Genomic DNA, 14391 nt, shown 5'->3' with positions numbered 1-14391 from the left:
GATGAGAATAGGATAGGTAGCAAAGGAATAGAGTTGTTTGAGAGTCAGATGTGAAAAACAGAATGTGGTAACAAAATTCTGGTATTAAACTCTTGTGAATGGTTTACTCTGGGTGGCAAGTCAAGCACCGAATATTTGCAACAGTATTTTGGGCCATCCAAAAGGGAACCAGAAGTAAATAAAACAAAATTGTTGGGATTTTTGTTTTTTACTTCCAAGTATGTGTGTAAAGCAGGAGTTGTTTTGTTAGTTTTTTTTTTTTTTTGGAAGACATGTTTGTTTACTTACAATGTTAAATTACACAGCTCACAGGACGTGCAGGATTTAAGTTGAAAAAAACAGTCTCCATTTCTTGTGCCCAAGCGTAACTAGTCGGTTTTAGAAAGAACGTCCACATCAAGTTACAGCAACGCGGATGGATGCTAGCCAGACAAAAGAAAAGGCTTGACAAAGTGTAGCTCTTCTCAGAGCATTTGCTGTAGCTAGCATTAGAAATAGATAGTAAAGATAAACACAAGTTGGGATAGTTTATCTCCACAGAAAACAAAGTGGTGTTAATGTCACAAGTGCTTATATGTTTATATGCCATCAAGCAGAGTAGGACAAATGTGATCCTCATTTCAGGCAAATTATAAAAATAGTATGCATTTCTCTGCCAGTAATAAAGTAAGACTGAGAATAAGCATTGCACACGAGGATAGAAAATGTGGGTTTAAGTTGTCGAAGTAGGGGGGAAATGCCACAAGCATTCTGGTTACCCTAGCAAAGCAAATGGTGCCTGAATATGTTCTCCAGAATATGTTCTGGAACTGGATCAAAAAATAACTCATTAAGCAACATACAGTTAACTGTAGGCACTTGAGCATTTAAAAGTACTACGTTCACTAAACACTGATACATTTTGTTGCAAGTTGACCCTAAAGAGAGCCATAAAAGAATCAAACTAGAAAATGTTATGAATTTACAAGTGCTTTTTCATAAATTAGACCTCTTTTGGAAAAATAAATGTTAAGTGACATACAAGAAAATACTATCATTTTAATTTTCTAAAGTATAGTTTATTTTACCTGAATTACTTTGTTGTCCCTGGAAAGCTAAGGTTTTGCATTCCAGTAACCCTTTGCTTGTTAAGGGTTACAAAGGAATGCACCCAAATTCCCTCTGCTTGAGGGAATAGTTGAGGGTCTGTGTACACCACTTACACACCTGTTGTTTAAAAAAGGATACATAAGATAACATAGGGAGTTACTCTAATTTACTACCCTTAAAAAATGAAACAAAACTTTAAAAGATTCATAAAGGGATGCAAAATTAATTAGTGTTAAAAATTGACATATCACAGAATCACAGAATGTTAGGGATTGGAAGGGACCTCGAAAGATCATCTAGTCCAATCCCCCTGCCGGGGCAGGATTGCCTAGACCATATCACACAGGAACGCGTCCAGGCGGGTTTTGAATGTCTCCAGAGAAGGAGACTCCACAACCTCTCTGGGCAGCCTGTTCCAGTGTTCAGTCACCCTTACAGTAAAGAAGTTTTTCCTCAAATTTAAGTGGAACCTCCTGTGCTCCAGCTTGCACCCATTGCCCCTTGTCCTATCAAGGGATGTCACTGAGAAGAGCCTGGCTCCATCCTCTTGACACTTGCCCTTTACATATTTATAAACATTAATGAGGTCACCCCTCAGTCTCCTCTTCTCCAAGCTAAAGAGACCCAGCTTCCTCAGCCTCTCCTCATAAGGGAGATGTTCCACTCCCTTAATCATCTTCGTGGCTCTGCGCTGGACTCTCTCTAGCAGTTCCCTGTCCTTCTTGAACTGAGGGGCCCAGAACTGGACACAATATTCCAGATGCGGCCTCACCAGGGCAGAGTAGAGGGGGAGGAGAACCTCTCGTGACCTGCTGACCACACCCCTTCTAATACACCCCAGGATGCCATTGGCCTTCTTGGCCACAAGGGCACACTGCTGGCTCATGGTCATCCTGTTGTCCACTAGGACCCCCAGGTCCCTTTCCCCTCCGCTGCTCTCCAACAGCTCTGTCCCCAACTTGTACTGGTACATGGGGTTGTTCTTGCCCAGATGCAGGACTCTACACTTGCCCTTGTTATATTTCATTAAATTTCTCCCCGCCCAACTCTCCAGCCTGTCCAGGTCTCTCTGAATGGCTGCGCAGCCTTCCGGCATCTCAGCCACTCCTCCCAATTTTGTGTCATCAGCGAACTTGCTGACAGCGCACTCTAATCCCTCATCCAAGTCATTAATGAATATATTGAATAGAACTGGTCCCAGAACCGACCCTTGCGGAACTCTGCTAGACACAGACCTCCAACTGGACTCTGTCCCGCTGACCACTACTCTCTGGCTTCTTTCCTTCAGCCAGTTTACAATCCACCTCACTACCCGATCATCCAGACCACACTTCCCCAGTTTAGCTGCGAGGATGCTGTGGGAGACCGTGTCAAACGCTTTACTGAAATCGAGATAGACCACATCCACAGCTTTACCATCATCTGTCCACCGGGTAACATCCTCATAAAAGGCTATCAAGTTGGTTGAGCAAGACTTCCCGTTGGTGAAGCCATGCTGAGTGCCCCTAATGATCCCCCTATCCTTGATGAGCCTAGAGACAGCACCAAGGACAAGTTGCTCCATCACCTTTCCGGGGATGGAGGTGAGGCTGACCGGTCTATAGTTACCCGGGTCCTCCTTCTTGCCCTTTTTGAAGACTGGAGTGACATTCGCTTTCCTCCAGTCCTCAGGCACCTCTCCCGTTGCCCACGACTTAGCAAAGATGATGGAGAGTGGCCTAGCAATGACTTCCACCAGCTCCCTCAGCACCTGCGGGTGCATCCCATCAGGGCCCATGGATTTATGGACGTCCAGGTTGCTTAATTGGTCCATGCCCAGCCCTCATCAACCAAGACAGATTCCTCCTCTATCCTGACTACTTCTGAGACCGCAGGGGTCCAGGGCTCCTCAGGACAGCCTCCAACAGTATAGACAGAGGCAAAGAAGGCATTCAGTAACTCCGCCTTCTTTTTATCCTCTGTCTCCAGGACCCCCACCTCATTCATCAGTGGGCCTACATTGCCTCTAGTGTTGGCTTTACCTGCAATGTATTTGAAGAAGCCCTTTCTGTTGTCCTTGACCTCTCTTGCAAGGTTTAATTCCAAGGAGGCCTTAGCTTTCCTAGTTGCCTCCCTACATCCTCTGACAACAGACTTATATTCCTCCCAAGTGGCCAGCCTCTCCTTCCACGATCTGTACACCTTCTTCTTCCACTTGAGTTTGCCCAGCAGTTCCCTGTTCAACCATGCAGGTCTCCTGGTACCCTTCCTTGACTTCCTACCTGTTGGGATGCTCGGATCTTGAGCTCGGAAGAAGCAGTCCTTGAACGCTAACCAACTATCTTGGGCCCCCTTACCTTCTAGTACCCTGTCCCATGCGATTTCCCCTAGCAATTGCTTGAAAAGGCCAAAGTTGGCCCTCCTGAAGTCCAGGGTTGTGATTCTGCTAGCTATTCTGTTCCTGCCACATGAGATCCTGAACTCTACCATCTCATGGTCACTACAACCAAGGCTGCCCTCAACCTTCACCTCTTCAACCAGACCCTCCTTGTTAGTGAGGATCAGATCCAGCAGCACTCCTCTCCTAGTTGGCTCATCCACCATTTGCATCAGAAAGTTATCATCAATGCACTGGAGGAACCTCCTGGACTGAGGATATAACTCATAACTGAGGATATAACTCATATAACTGATATAACTCTGTAGTCTTGTCAAGCTCAAAATCTTAAGTATCAAAAATTAAAGAGCATAGGGAAAGTTATCAGTCCTGCCATTAATTTTACATGCTTCCTTCTTACTTCTTTAAACAGCATTGTAGCAGGATCTTGTCACAGCCTGCATTTTTAACAGCCTGCTAATAATTTCCATTATAAAAGATTTCTTGGTTTTAGTAGTTTTCCTTGGTTTAAGTATTTTTTTTCCTGGGAAATGCTGGCATGTTGTCTACGTTTAGCCCACACCCAGGGCTAAACAGTAACAGTTGTTCTCTCACCCAATGTCCCTTCCCTGGCCGAGGAAGCGGCTTGGAAAAAGGAAGGAGACTCGTGGGTTAAAGTTAAACAGATTTAATAATATAAAGAAACCAATATCAATGATAATACAAAACACACAAAATTATACTTAGCTACAGAATGCTGGCAAGTTACTCCAGGAATAGCAATTGTTGGGAATGAGAAAGAGGGAAGGAGAAAAGAGAGCAAAGAGAGCCCCACCCCTACCCTAGCAAGCCCTCTCTTTTATAGTGAGCTTGATGTTAATGATATAGAATACACCTGTGGGCCAGCCTGGGTCAGTTGCCCTGCATTTAACTGCTAATGGCCTTGATCACCATGGCTGGCCACAAACTGAAACCAAATCTAACAGAAACTTGATTCTATAAATTCTATCCCCATGAAACCAGGACACATGTCGTTAGAGTCAGGTGGTCACTGAAATTAGCGTGGACAAAGTCCTCTGTCCAGAAAGTGTCTTTTTCATTGTTTCACAGAGGTTTATGAGAATAGAAATTCTTTTAAAAAATCACTGTTTCCTACTGCTATGTGCACTCCAGCCTGGCGTCATGCCAAAATAGCAGCAGGCCGTGGGGTTCGGAAGAGCAGGTTTTGCTGCTACTAGAGCAGCAACAGCGAGGCTGCAATGGGATGGCTGCAGTAGCAGCACGAGGGAGCAGAGATGGCGATTGCGTCTGACATGCAGCTCCGGACTTTGAACGCTAAGGCCAGCGCTCGGCCTGGGCATCCTCTCCGTAAAGGCTGTTCAGCACCAGTGCGGAAACGGGTTGCTTTCCCCAGGCTCGACAGCCGACCCGAAGTGGCCGGAGGGCTATTCTGTACCGTCTGACGTGGTGCTCGGTGATAAAAGCTGGAGGGAAGGAGGAGGAAGGGGGGACATTTGTGGCTGTGGCGTTTGTCTTCCACTTCCTGAGCCGCCGCCAGGCGTGCTGAGACCCAGCTTCCCGGGAGGCATCTGGACACCTGCCTGCCGATGGGAAGCAGTGATTCAATTCCTTTTCCACTCCGCTTGAGCCCACAGCTTTTGCTTTCCCTATTAAACTGTCATTACCTCCACCCACAAGTCTCCTCACCATCCTCCCGTGTTCTCTGCGTCCCGCGGGAGTAGGGAGCGAGTGCTCGGCTGGATTTCCTGGGGTCAGCCCGGCAGGGAGTAAGTTTCTTGCTGCCGTCAGCTGAACAAGTTGCCTAAGCGTCAACAGACCACCTGGTCTTGAACGCTCAAGGCTCAAAATTGGATGGTGTATGGTAGGGTTATTGCTTTTCTTTTTAACATAATCTCAGTTAAATTAACTGGGTTTTTCAACTGTATCAAACTCATGTAATTTTAGTTTCTAGTTTTTCTGTTTAGCCACTAGGAAATGTTGTGCTTATTTCTCTCATGCACGTCTAATGAATCCCCTTTCATGTTGCTGTATAGCATTTAATTGCGATTGCTTTCTTTTCCCAAGAGGTGGTTGCTTCAATTATTGCAAAAACTGGGAGGTGGTACAGGCAAACAAAACATAATAATTTCTGTCTTTTACGTATTTGGGTTTGAAGTCTAAACGACTTTCTTTAATTTTGCCTGTTTTAGGCAGTTATGTAAAGGATAATTATAATACAAAGAAGACTTTATGACTTTATATATGTCACTTTATATGCAATCTTTCAAATATTGGTGTCATAAAAGGCTTCTGACTGGTAGGTAACAATTTTAATATATGGTTTAAAAAAAAAAGAAGTCTTGGTTGACATTTCAACACAGCCAAATATGCGTGAGTATTGGAAGTAGAGTAGTAGTGTAGATTGTTAGGAGGAAAAATCTATAAAGTACCTGCTGCAATTTCCATGAAATCATTATGTTTTCCTCTCAGAAAAGAAACTTTCTTCAGCTCTTAAGAAGTTAAGGAGAATGGATAATATTTCGATTTTATTTATAACATGACAAAAATTTAGGCTTCCAGCACTAAATACTCATTTTTGAGGGGCAAAAAGAGGGATTACTGTCATGTATTGTCCATTATATTACAAATACAGGTAGAGAAATTATATTAAAAACAGATATTACAATCCTGAAAAAATTTTCACCCTTTTACCCTCAATTTGTGTTGTGGGGTTTTTTTTGTTTGTTTGGGTTTTTTTGTGTGTGTGTTTGGTTGGTTTTTTTTTTAAGACAGACATTGGCGGGGGGCAGGGGGTGAGGGTTGTTGTTGTATACTTTAAGTAGACTGTTGTTTGTGGGTTTTTTCCCCAAACGGGAATAGATTTTGGCCTTGGCATCAGTAAGTATTTACATTCAAAGAGTATCTGTATTATGGACTGTGGAGCATCAAATATAAGTTTGCAGCTTAAGCTCAGTTTAGAATTGAGGATGTCATATGGATCTCTGAAGTAAGTCATGGGGGGTTTTGCAATTGCCTGTTGCAAAAATGGCATAGTCAGAGCTCTTGAGAATGAAGGAAGGGGAATTCTGTAATAGAATTTACAACTACCTCCCATTATAATATTCTCTGGTACCTAAAATGTTCTCTCCAGTTTTTATAGAAGCTGGACTCCAAAATAATGAATCCTTAGTAGCTGTAAAGCAACTTCGGCTTGTTTTGTTCCCCTTCCTCTCCATTTGAAAAATTGTCTATTGATCGCAGACACTGTGCACAGTTAATGGTGTAGTTCTTGAATTGTCATCACAGCTTAAAAGCTGCGTTTGGTTCCCTCTTCCTACACATACCCATCAACTTTATATGCTTGGAAATGCTTCTTCAAGGCTGTGGAGCTAGTTGTGAAGCATCACTTTGAATGCCCCAAGGATGAGTGATGTGGGAGGAGAGAACATATAGATGGAGAGCTCTGGGGTACAATCGACTCGGTATTTCATGAGGCCTTTGAGTTATGGTCTGTGATTTCACTATACCTAAAAAGAGACTCTGTAAAATACTTACTGTCAAACAAGCACTATGGGACAGTAAGAAGAGAGCACTACAGCAGGTTTCTATGCCATAGAGTTAATAGATAGGAGTAGGAGAAAGCTATTTTGCCACAGGATATATAGGAAAATGATGGTATATCTGCTGTGTTCAGGAAGTTATATTGAGAAACTCAGCCCAGTGCTCTTTTCTCCTGCTGGCTTGGAATTTGTCAAATTTCTGCTTTATTTTATGTTCTTGAGCAACAGGAGAAAGAAAATCAGGATATTGCCCCACTGTTGATCCAGGATTACAATAGGAAGGTGGAGTAGAGACTGATGCCGGTCTTCTTCCTGCCATCCCTGTCTTGTTCCAGCAGTTCCATGGTTTCCCACTGCAGTGAGATGACAGAGCTGCTTTCTTTAAGACAACATGGAGCTCTTTCCTTTGTGCTCATCTGTTTTGATGAGCTACCTGAATTTTCTGAAGAATGCAATAAATTATAGGGCGAATTTATTTATTTTTAATAACCTGAAGCCCTCTTCAGTAGGGGAGAGGCATTTCTCTTTTCAGATGGCTCTAACTTCAGTGAATTTGAGTTGCCTATTACAAAAATGGCATTAGCAGAACCCGTCAAAAAGACAGAAAATTCTTTAGTGGAAAATACTGTTTTATTGTAGGAATTACTGCTAGCTCCCATTATAATTAATTCATTCCTCCACTCTCCCAAAAACCACACAGGCAGTTTTAAAATTGCCAATGTTTGAAAAATTTGAAATACCAAAGTTGAAAATTAGTAAAGAAATTGGAAGCTGCCAAAACTGAGGCATCCTTTTGTTTTCTTTTAATCAAACTTCAAAATGTTGGTCAAAGTACTTCTTTTGTTTAAAGATATTTTAAAAATTTTGTGCAAAATAAGAAATACAGATGCTGATTTTTCCAGTTATGCAAAGAAGCTGATGTTGGACAGCAAAGTAGAAGCTAACAGACTTCTGTACCTAAGGAGATGTGAGGAGCAAAAGGAAAACAGCAGGGTCAGCTGCCAGAAAATAAAGCTTTGTTGACATCTCTCCAAAAATTTCTGCCTGTATCCAGTGGCCGTAGTGAATAGCATATGTAGGTCAGTCATCTGGGGGATGTATATTAGCACTTCACCATTCATTTTTTTAATATATATTTTTAACTGATATTTTTGGCTTAGCTGTTGCTCCAGGTACATGTACAGATCATGCATATACATGGTTTAAATGCATTATCAACACTGAAAGCTTAGCAAGTTGTCCACCAAGATCTCAAGTCCTGAAAAGTCTGAGGACCCAGTTCTTCGGCAGCCTAAGACAATTTAGCTGCCGGCTTCCCGGGCTTGCCCTGCTGCTTCTCTTGCCCTGTGTTCAGGCTGTGAGCTTGTCTGACCTTACACTGAACCTGTTGGGAGCACAAAGCTGGCAGGAAGCTATGCACTTCACCTGAGAGAGTTTCTCAATGATTTTGCATGCCGAAATAGTCCAAAGCTGCTGCAAAGACACAAGTAGAAACACATGGCCAAGCCTGAGGGGAACCGAATGGGGTTGTAGCTGCCAGCATTTAGGTTAGCTCGGGATGCCCAAAATTCAAAGCTGGAGGTGATAGGTAAGATAGAATAGGGTAACATGAAGATGAGTTTACTGCCCTCAGGTCAGTATTGATTAAATCTGAGGTCCACCAGCAGAAATCTGGAGTTTCCCTCTTCTGATGGAGAAAAGTGTAAAAACAGTGGTAGTTCCAGAGATGTCCTCTTAACTTGAGGGTGGAATCTGTGGGGGTGTATGGTATAGTTTGATGCTGAGTGTGATTGTCTTTACTTGGATAAACTACCTTTACAGCTGTTCTGGAAATTATGTCTCATTTTTTGTGAGTCTGGATGTTTCCCTTGTATCTCTGTGCTGGTGACTGGCCACTTTAAGAAAATATTTGATATTTCATTTTCTGGCATGTTTGAGATTAAAGCCAAACTAAAAATAAAAAATTGATGGGAATGTGCAGACACCCCCAAAAAAATCTTTTTCATGTTTACTGAAATGTGAAGTAATTTCGTTTCCCTCTTGTCTTAGAAATGATACGTGTTGGAAAAATTTACTAGTGAAAAACAGAATCTGATGAAGGGAAAACGACATTTATATAATGACAGTTTGGTTTTCTAACTATCCAATAATAAAAAGTTTGAAATAGAAAAACATTTAAACATTTGTAACAGTTTGGCTCTAATAATGAAGTGATTCTATTTTGTAAGACTGGAAAAATGGAAGTTGAAATAAATGTATAACTTTTAGTAGTCAGAGAAAGAGAGGGTGTTATACTTTGAATCATGGAGATCTCTTGTTATTCTAGTGTAATTACTATATGAAAAGAAATGTATTACCAGCCTCTGAATTCTCAGTTTCTGGTATTGCAGGTACGTATAATTATTCAAGTAAACTCAATATGTTTATCCACAATGTAATTAATTACATTTTAATATTTCATTCCTCTTGCTAGAGTAAGGAGTTTGTAAAGCACTGATTTTTTTTTTTTAACCTGTTATCTAAGTAATTTGAAGTATTATTAAAGAGAATGTTTTTAAAACAATTTCTGTGAGATTACTTATTTTTTATTCATATAAATATTTCAGTTTTAAATAGTAACACTGTAAAAACAGCAACACTACAGGTGTTAAAAGATGTTTTAGGAAATTCTGAATTATACGTGACCCTTCTCTTTGTAACATTATTTACTGCAGGACTTGAACAAGCGCTTGTCCCTGCCTGCTGACATCAGGATACCCGATGGCTATCTTGAAAAGTTGCAGATTAACAGCCCACCGTTTGATCAGCCAATGAGTCGACGTTCTCGTAGAGCATCACTAGTAAGTGTAATGCATCTGCCTTGCTAAACCAACTTCTCAGGTCTTCAGATTCCGTTTAGTGCAGATGTCTGTATAGCATAGGTATGATTCAACTTCATTTACACCTTGGCTTTTATGTCCTGGAAGACGGAGCACTTCAGTGTGCTTCTCTTCTCCAGACTTGGCTCTGTCATTTCTCAGTGAAGGTCTTGACCCATTGAAATCAGTGGCTAAACTCAACTCCCAAAGTGCATACTTAATTCCTTTCGCATTTTAGAGCAGGGATGATCTGTTTGAGCAAATAGGCCACGTAGTCTCAGGTCAAGGCTGGGGCTCTCATGGGATACAGTAGGAAGGCCCTAAAGCAGCATAATATGAAGGCAGGTCCTTCTCACTGTTCTTTTTGCATTTGATTACGAATTTTCTTTCTCAAAATTTCAGTTGAAATGATAGATTTTAAAATTTTTTTAAAAGCATATGTGAATTCCTAAGAATATGAGTGAGTAAATTCACATAAATCTTTTTAGATTATTGGGTTATTTTAAAAAATAAGTCTTTCCTTGGAGGTGGAAGAATGAGGATTCCTATACTGTAATTAGAGTAGAAATGCTAGAAATCCCAGAAACTCATATAAATTATGCACGTCCCTGAAATAGTCCAAAAAACCATTTTGTCTTATTTTTACAAAAATCGTTACATTTCAATCATAATTTGATCTATCAGCTTTCTTAATGTTAATTTAGGTATTAAAGAATTGCTAGACCATTACTGACTTCCTGAGCAAATTTATTGACAAGAACTTCTTTGTGGAGAAAAACTAGATAGGTTTATGAAATCCGCATTGTTCTTTGTTTTCTTGATTTAATGGCTTATTTGCTGAAAAATAAATATGAAATCATGTGTGGTAAATTAGTTTTATTAACTGTGAAATATCTTTATTTTATTCTTTGTGAATTGATAATATCTGTAACAAAGCCATGGTTCAGTTTTATCATGTATTTTTCCCCTGAAAAAATACAATTCAGTGTGCTAGACTAAAGCTCTGATCTGCACGTCGCCTTTTACAAGAACAATATTAAAAGAAGAAAAGATTGGATCAAAGCACTGGAAGTAATAATAATATAGCAAGCTTAAATATTTGTGCCAGAATTTTGTAGCTCATTAACCACTTAGTTACTGATGTAGCATTGGACTGAGGAATAGACTTCCCCAAACCATCTCTACTGAAAAGGTACTTACCTTTTCAGTAGAACCTTTTCAGTGGAATATAGTATTTGGAGGCTGGGGGGAGTTTCCTGTATATCTAAATTCCCTTGCTCATTTAAGGTTGAGCCCTGAGAGCAGTTGAAGTTCTCTCCTCTAGAGAGGATCTAGAAGACAGACAGAAAAACAGTGCCCTCTAATGAATATGGTATGTGTATGGAGTCAGCTTTGTGTCACAAGGTTGTTTTGTTTTGCCTTTTAAAAATGCTTTCAGGGCTTAAAAGTCCAAAATGAAACCTGCCAGCAGTGCTGTGATATGCAGGCATTCATTTGCTGTACTGTCCTTTCATGTTTTCAAACTAACCTTTAAAAAAAAGAAATTCAAGGACTCATTATTCTGAGATTGTCATTGAAAGCTTGCTAGCAGACTGTTAATTACAATATATGAATATTTTGCTCTGCTTCAAAGGCATGTCTCTTTTCAAGGCTTAGTAGGAATCAAAGGAAAAAAGCTATAAAAAGTATCAAGTGAGGACTTGTTATACTTTAGGTCTGGTGTATTTCTTTGAAATACAACAAGAAAAATTAGCTTTTATGGTATTTGTATTTTGTGTATACATGTACATGCATGCACAGTAGCATAGGTGTAACTCTTATGCACTAGCCGTTAGAAGTAAGAGACCATAAATACGATGCATCACTGTTTCTGTGTAAGTCAAGATAAACAGATCTGTATTGCAGAAAAAAAAATAAATAATTCAGAAATTATTTTGAAAGAAAAAGGAAGTTGATCTTCGTTTGAGGAATCTAAAAATTAGTGTTTCTTATTAATAGTAGGCAACTAAAATATGATTAAAAAATTAAACACATTGAAAGGCAGGTCTTGAAAAAATCTGTCCTCTGTATGTAGGAAATATTGTATGATTTTATTGTCTAAAAAAGATATAAAGTTTGTTAGTCTTGATGAACAACATTGAGGTTTCTTAGAAATCAGTTTTAAGTGGTATTCCAGACTGTCTGGCAATAACGAGGCCAATGGCTATGAGTTCTCCTTTGGTTTCTCTTGTAAACTAAGCAGCCCATCTTTTTAACTCTTAATACTATCTAGTAGTCACTTCAAGATATGTTTGTTTAAGTAGGTCAAAATGCACTTTGTAAACATAATATTTATTTTACTAACATTGTACCTGTATCAGTGGTATGTTTAAAATCTCACTGGAGTTACAAGGGTTGTCAGATATCAACTTTGTGTATTTTGGGATAAACAGCTTGGCTTCAACAAGCTCCTAAATATGCTTGATGCTAAAGTATCCTTATGCAGTTTTAAAACACTTCAATTCTAACACTAATTTAATAAAGCAGAATTACTCTTAATACTATATTAACATAATTATGTGCCCATTTTTTCTCTTAGATATGTTAAATATGTTTATAGACAAGATCTTACTTCAGATGTATTTTCATCCATGTGTTCTGAAAATAAAGTATTAATCCAACTTTTGTTAGTATACCTTCATATGATATTCTTGTCAAATCTTAATACAGTCAACAGTATTTATGTTACACTGTGTTACCATGAAATAGTATACAACTTTAATATCCGTCGGATTTTAGGAGCAAATCAACATATTCAGACTTGTGGACGAAGGCGCTGAAGTCAGTCTGGGCTCAAAGTGTCATTCCTTAGAAAGAAATAGCAAGTGGACAGCTGTGTTTGGCAATGGAAGGAGGAGGTGATGCTAGGGAGAAAACCTGGCTTGTCTTAGTGTATGTTCAATTGTCAGTAAAGCAAAACCCCATGAAGCCTGTGGATTTGGGGTTTTGACAGGGTACAGGCTATATGCGCTTTGTAAACTGGTTTGAAAGTTGATGTGTTTTACATGTCTACTTTCAGCATTCTTTACGCTGTAAGAACAATATAAAGCTTTGGTGTAGTAAACAGTGGTCTTACATGACAATAACTCTTAAGAGATAACTGTATTAAATATGAGATTAGCAGTGGATTTGAAAAGGAAAATAGTAATGATCTTACAGTCTTCAGAAAAAGGTGTTATATGGGCAGGCAAACCCTCCTGGCTTGCATTGCAGAGCTAAGTTGGTGACAAAAAAAAGAGAAGGTGAATAGATCCAAGTAAAATACACAAACACTTGAAGTTATGAGCCATGAAACATAAATTCTTGAGACAAAGCTGAAGCTTGTGGAATAATGATGTTTAGGTGTTTTACTGGCAGTTTTAGACTGAGAGGCATTGAGAGGTCAGAATGGGAGAGGAAAATGAGCTGAGATCTTGAATGTTTTATATATATCGGTAGAGAGCAAATAAGTAATGAAAGTTATTTTGAAAGAAGCAGCAGCATGTGGTTATGCTAAGCAAGAGAAAGGATGCAGTAGTTTGAGATAACTTCTGTGCTTTAAGCTGTAACAACCTCATTAGTGGTAATCAAATCAGAAGAGTGGAGAAGACTTAAGTAGGAGGTAGGGTGAAGTGGGTTTTAGGTCTAAGTGTAACTCAGTACATAGTCCTTCCAGGATACATAGTAGACTGGCCAACAGGCTGAGCATTGGGCTTGGATGCTGACATGCATTTATATAATAATATATTAATTTTTTAAAAAAATAGCAGAATTGTGTGGTTTTTGGTCAAGTACTATCAGGTATGTTTCTGAAACGACATTTAGCTTGCTGATGAAATGATGTATAAATAAAGTGTTCAGTTTTAGTGATCGATTTTTCCATTTCATTGCAGTCAGAAATTGGATTTGGAAAAATGGAAACCTATATCAAGTTAGAAAAGCTCGGAGAGGTATGTATAGCTTTCTTTTGAAATGATTACTGCTTTCATGGTAATGTCTTGTGTAAAATTTTACATAAATGTTAAATGAAAATCTCCATATCCCTCAAAATACCCACTGAATTTCTCTTTTCAGTAAACCAAACACATTCAACATGTGTAACAATGTCACAACCATACAAATGTTCTATGCATATACAATAAGCAACAAGAAAAGAGCAGGAAACCCCATCACTGAGCTGGGGAAGAGCAAGTCTCCATAAGCAAATGATCTGTGACCTTCTTATGTAGGCTGGGTTTGTATGCAGATAGACAAAATTATTCTGTCGATAATAAAACTAGTTAAGTCTGGTGTCCTCCTGCCATGAGTTAGGTATTGGGGAACACTCGTGCTGGACAAGAAGCCAGCGCTTGCAGGGAGCAGGCAGCAGCTATGCATCTTCTGGTAGAGAAGCCTGCATGCCTGAGCTGGGCAGCCAGGCAGGTGCTGCCAAGTGAAATAACATGACACTGAGTTTGCCTTTCCTTCTGGGAGGGCAGTAATATGGCTTTCTACCTCCACCCAGCCTCTG

General features: G+C 39.8%; 1 protein-coding gene across 4 annotated transcripts in view; it reads left to right on the top strand.

Annotated features, from left to right (window-relative positions):
- The window catches only part of CDK17 (cyclin dependent kinase 17), a 107755-nt gene that overhangs the window by 76904 nt on the left and 16460 nt on the right, over positions 1-14391 (top strand). For all 4 annotated transcript variants that reach the window (XM_068400646.1, XM_068400644.1, XM_068400645.1 and 1 more), the window contains 2 exons: positions 9720-9845; positions 13775-13831. In XM_068400646.1, coding sequence (XP_068256747.1) covers positions 9720-9845; positions 13775-13831 — 183 coding nt within the window. The remainder of the gene's footprint in view (positions 1-9719; positions 9846-13774; positions 13832-14391) is intronic.

Source organism: Nyctibius grandis, chromosome 5 (genome assembly GCF_013368605.1).
Source record: "Nyctibius grandis isolate bNycGra1 chromosome 5, bNycGra1.pri, whole genome shotgun sequence".
In the NCBI taxonomy this organism is placed as follows: domain Eukaryota; kingdom Metazoa; phylum Chordata; class Aves; order Nyctibiiformes; family Nyctibiidae; genus Nyctibius; species Nyctibius grandis.
This window is presented reverse-complemented; position numbering and strand designations above follow the sequence as displayed.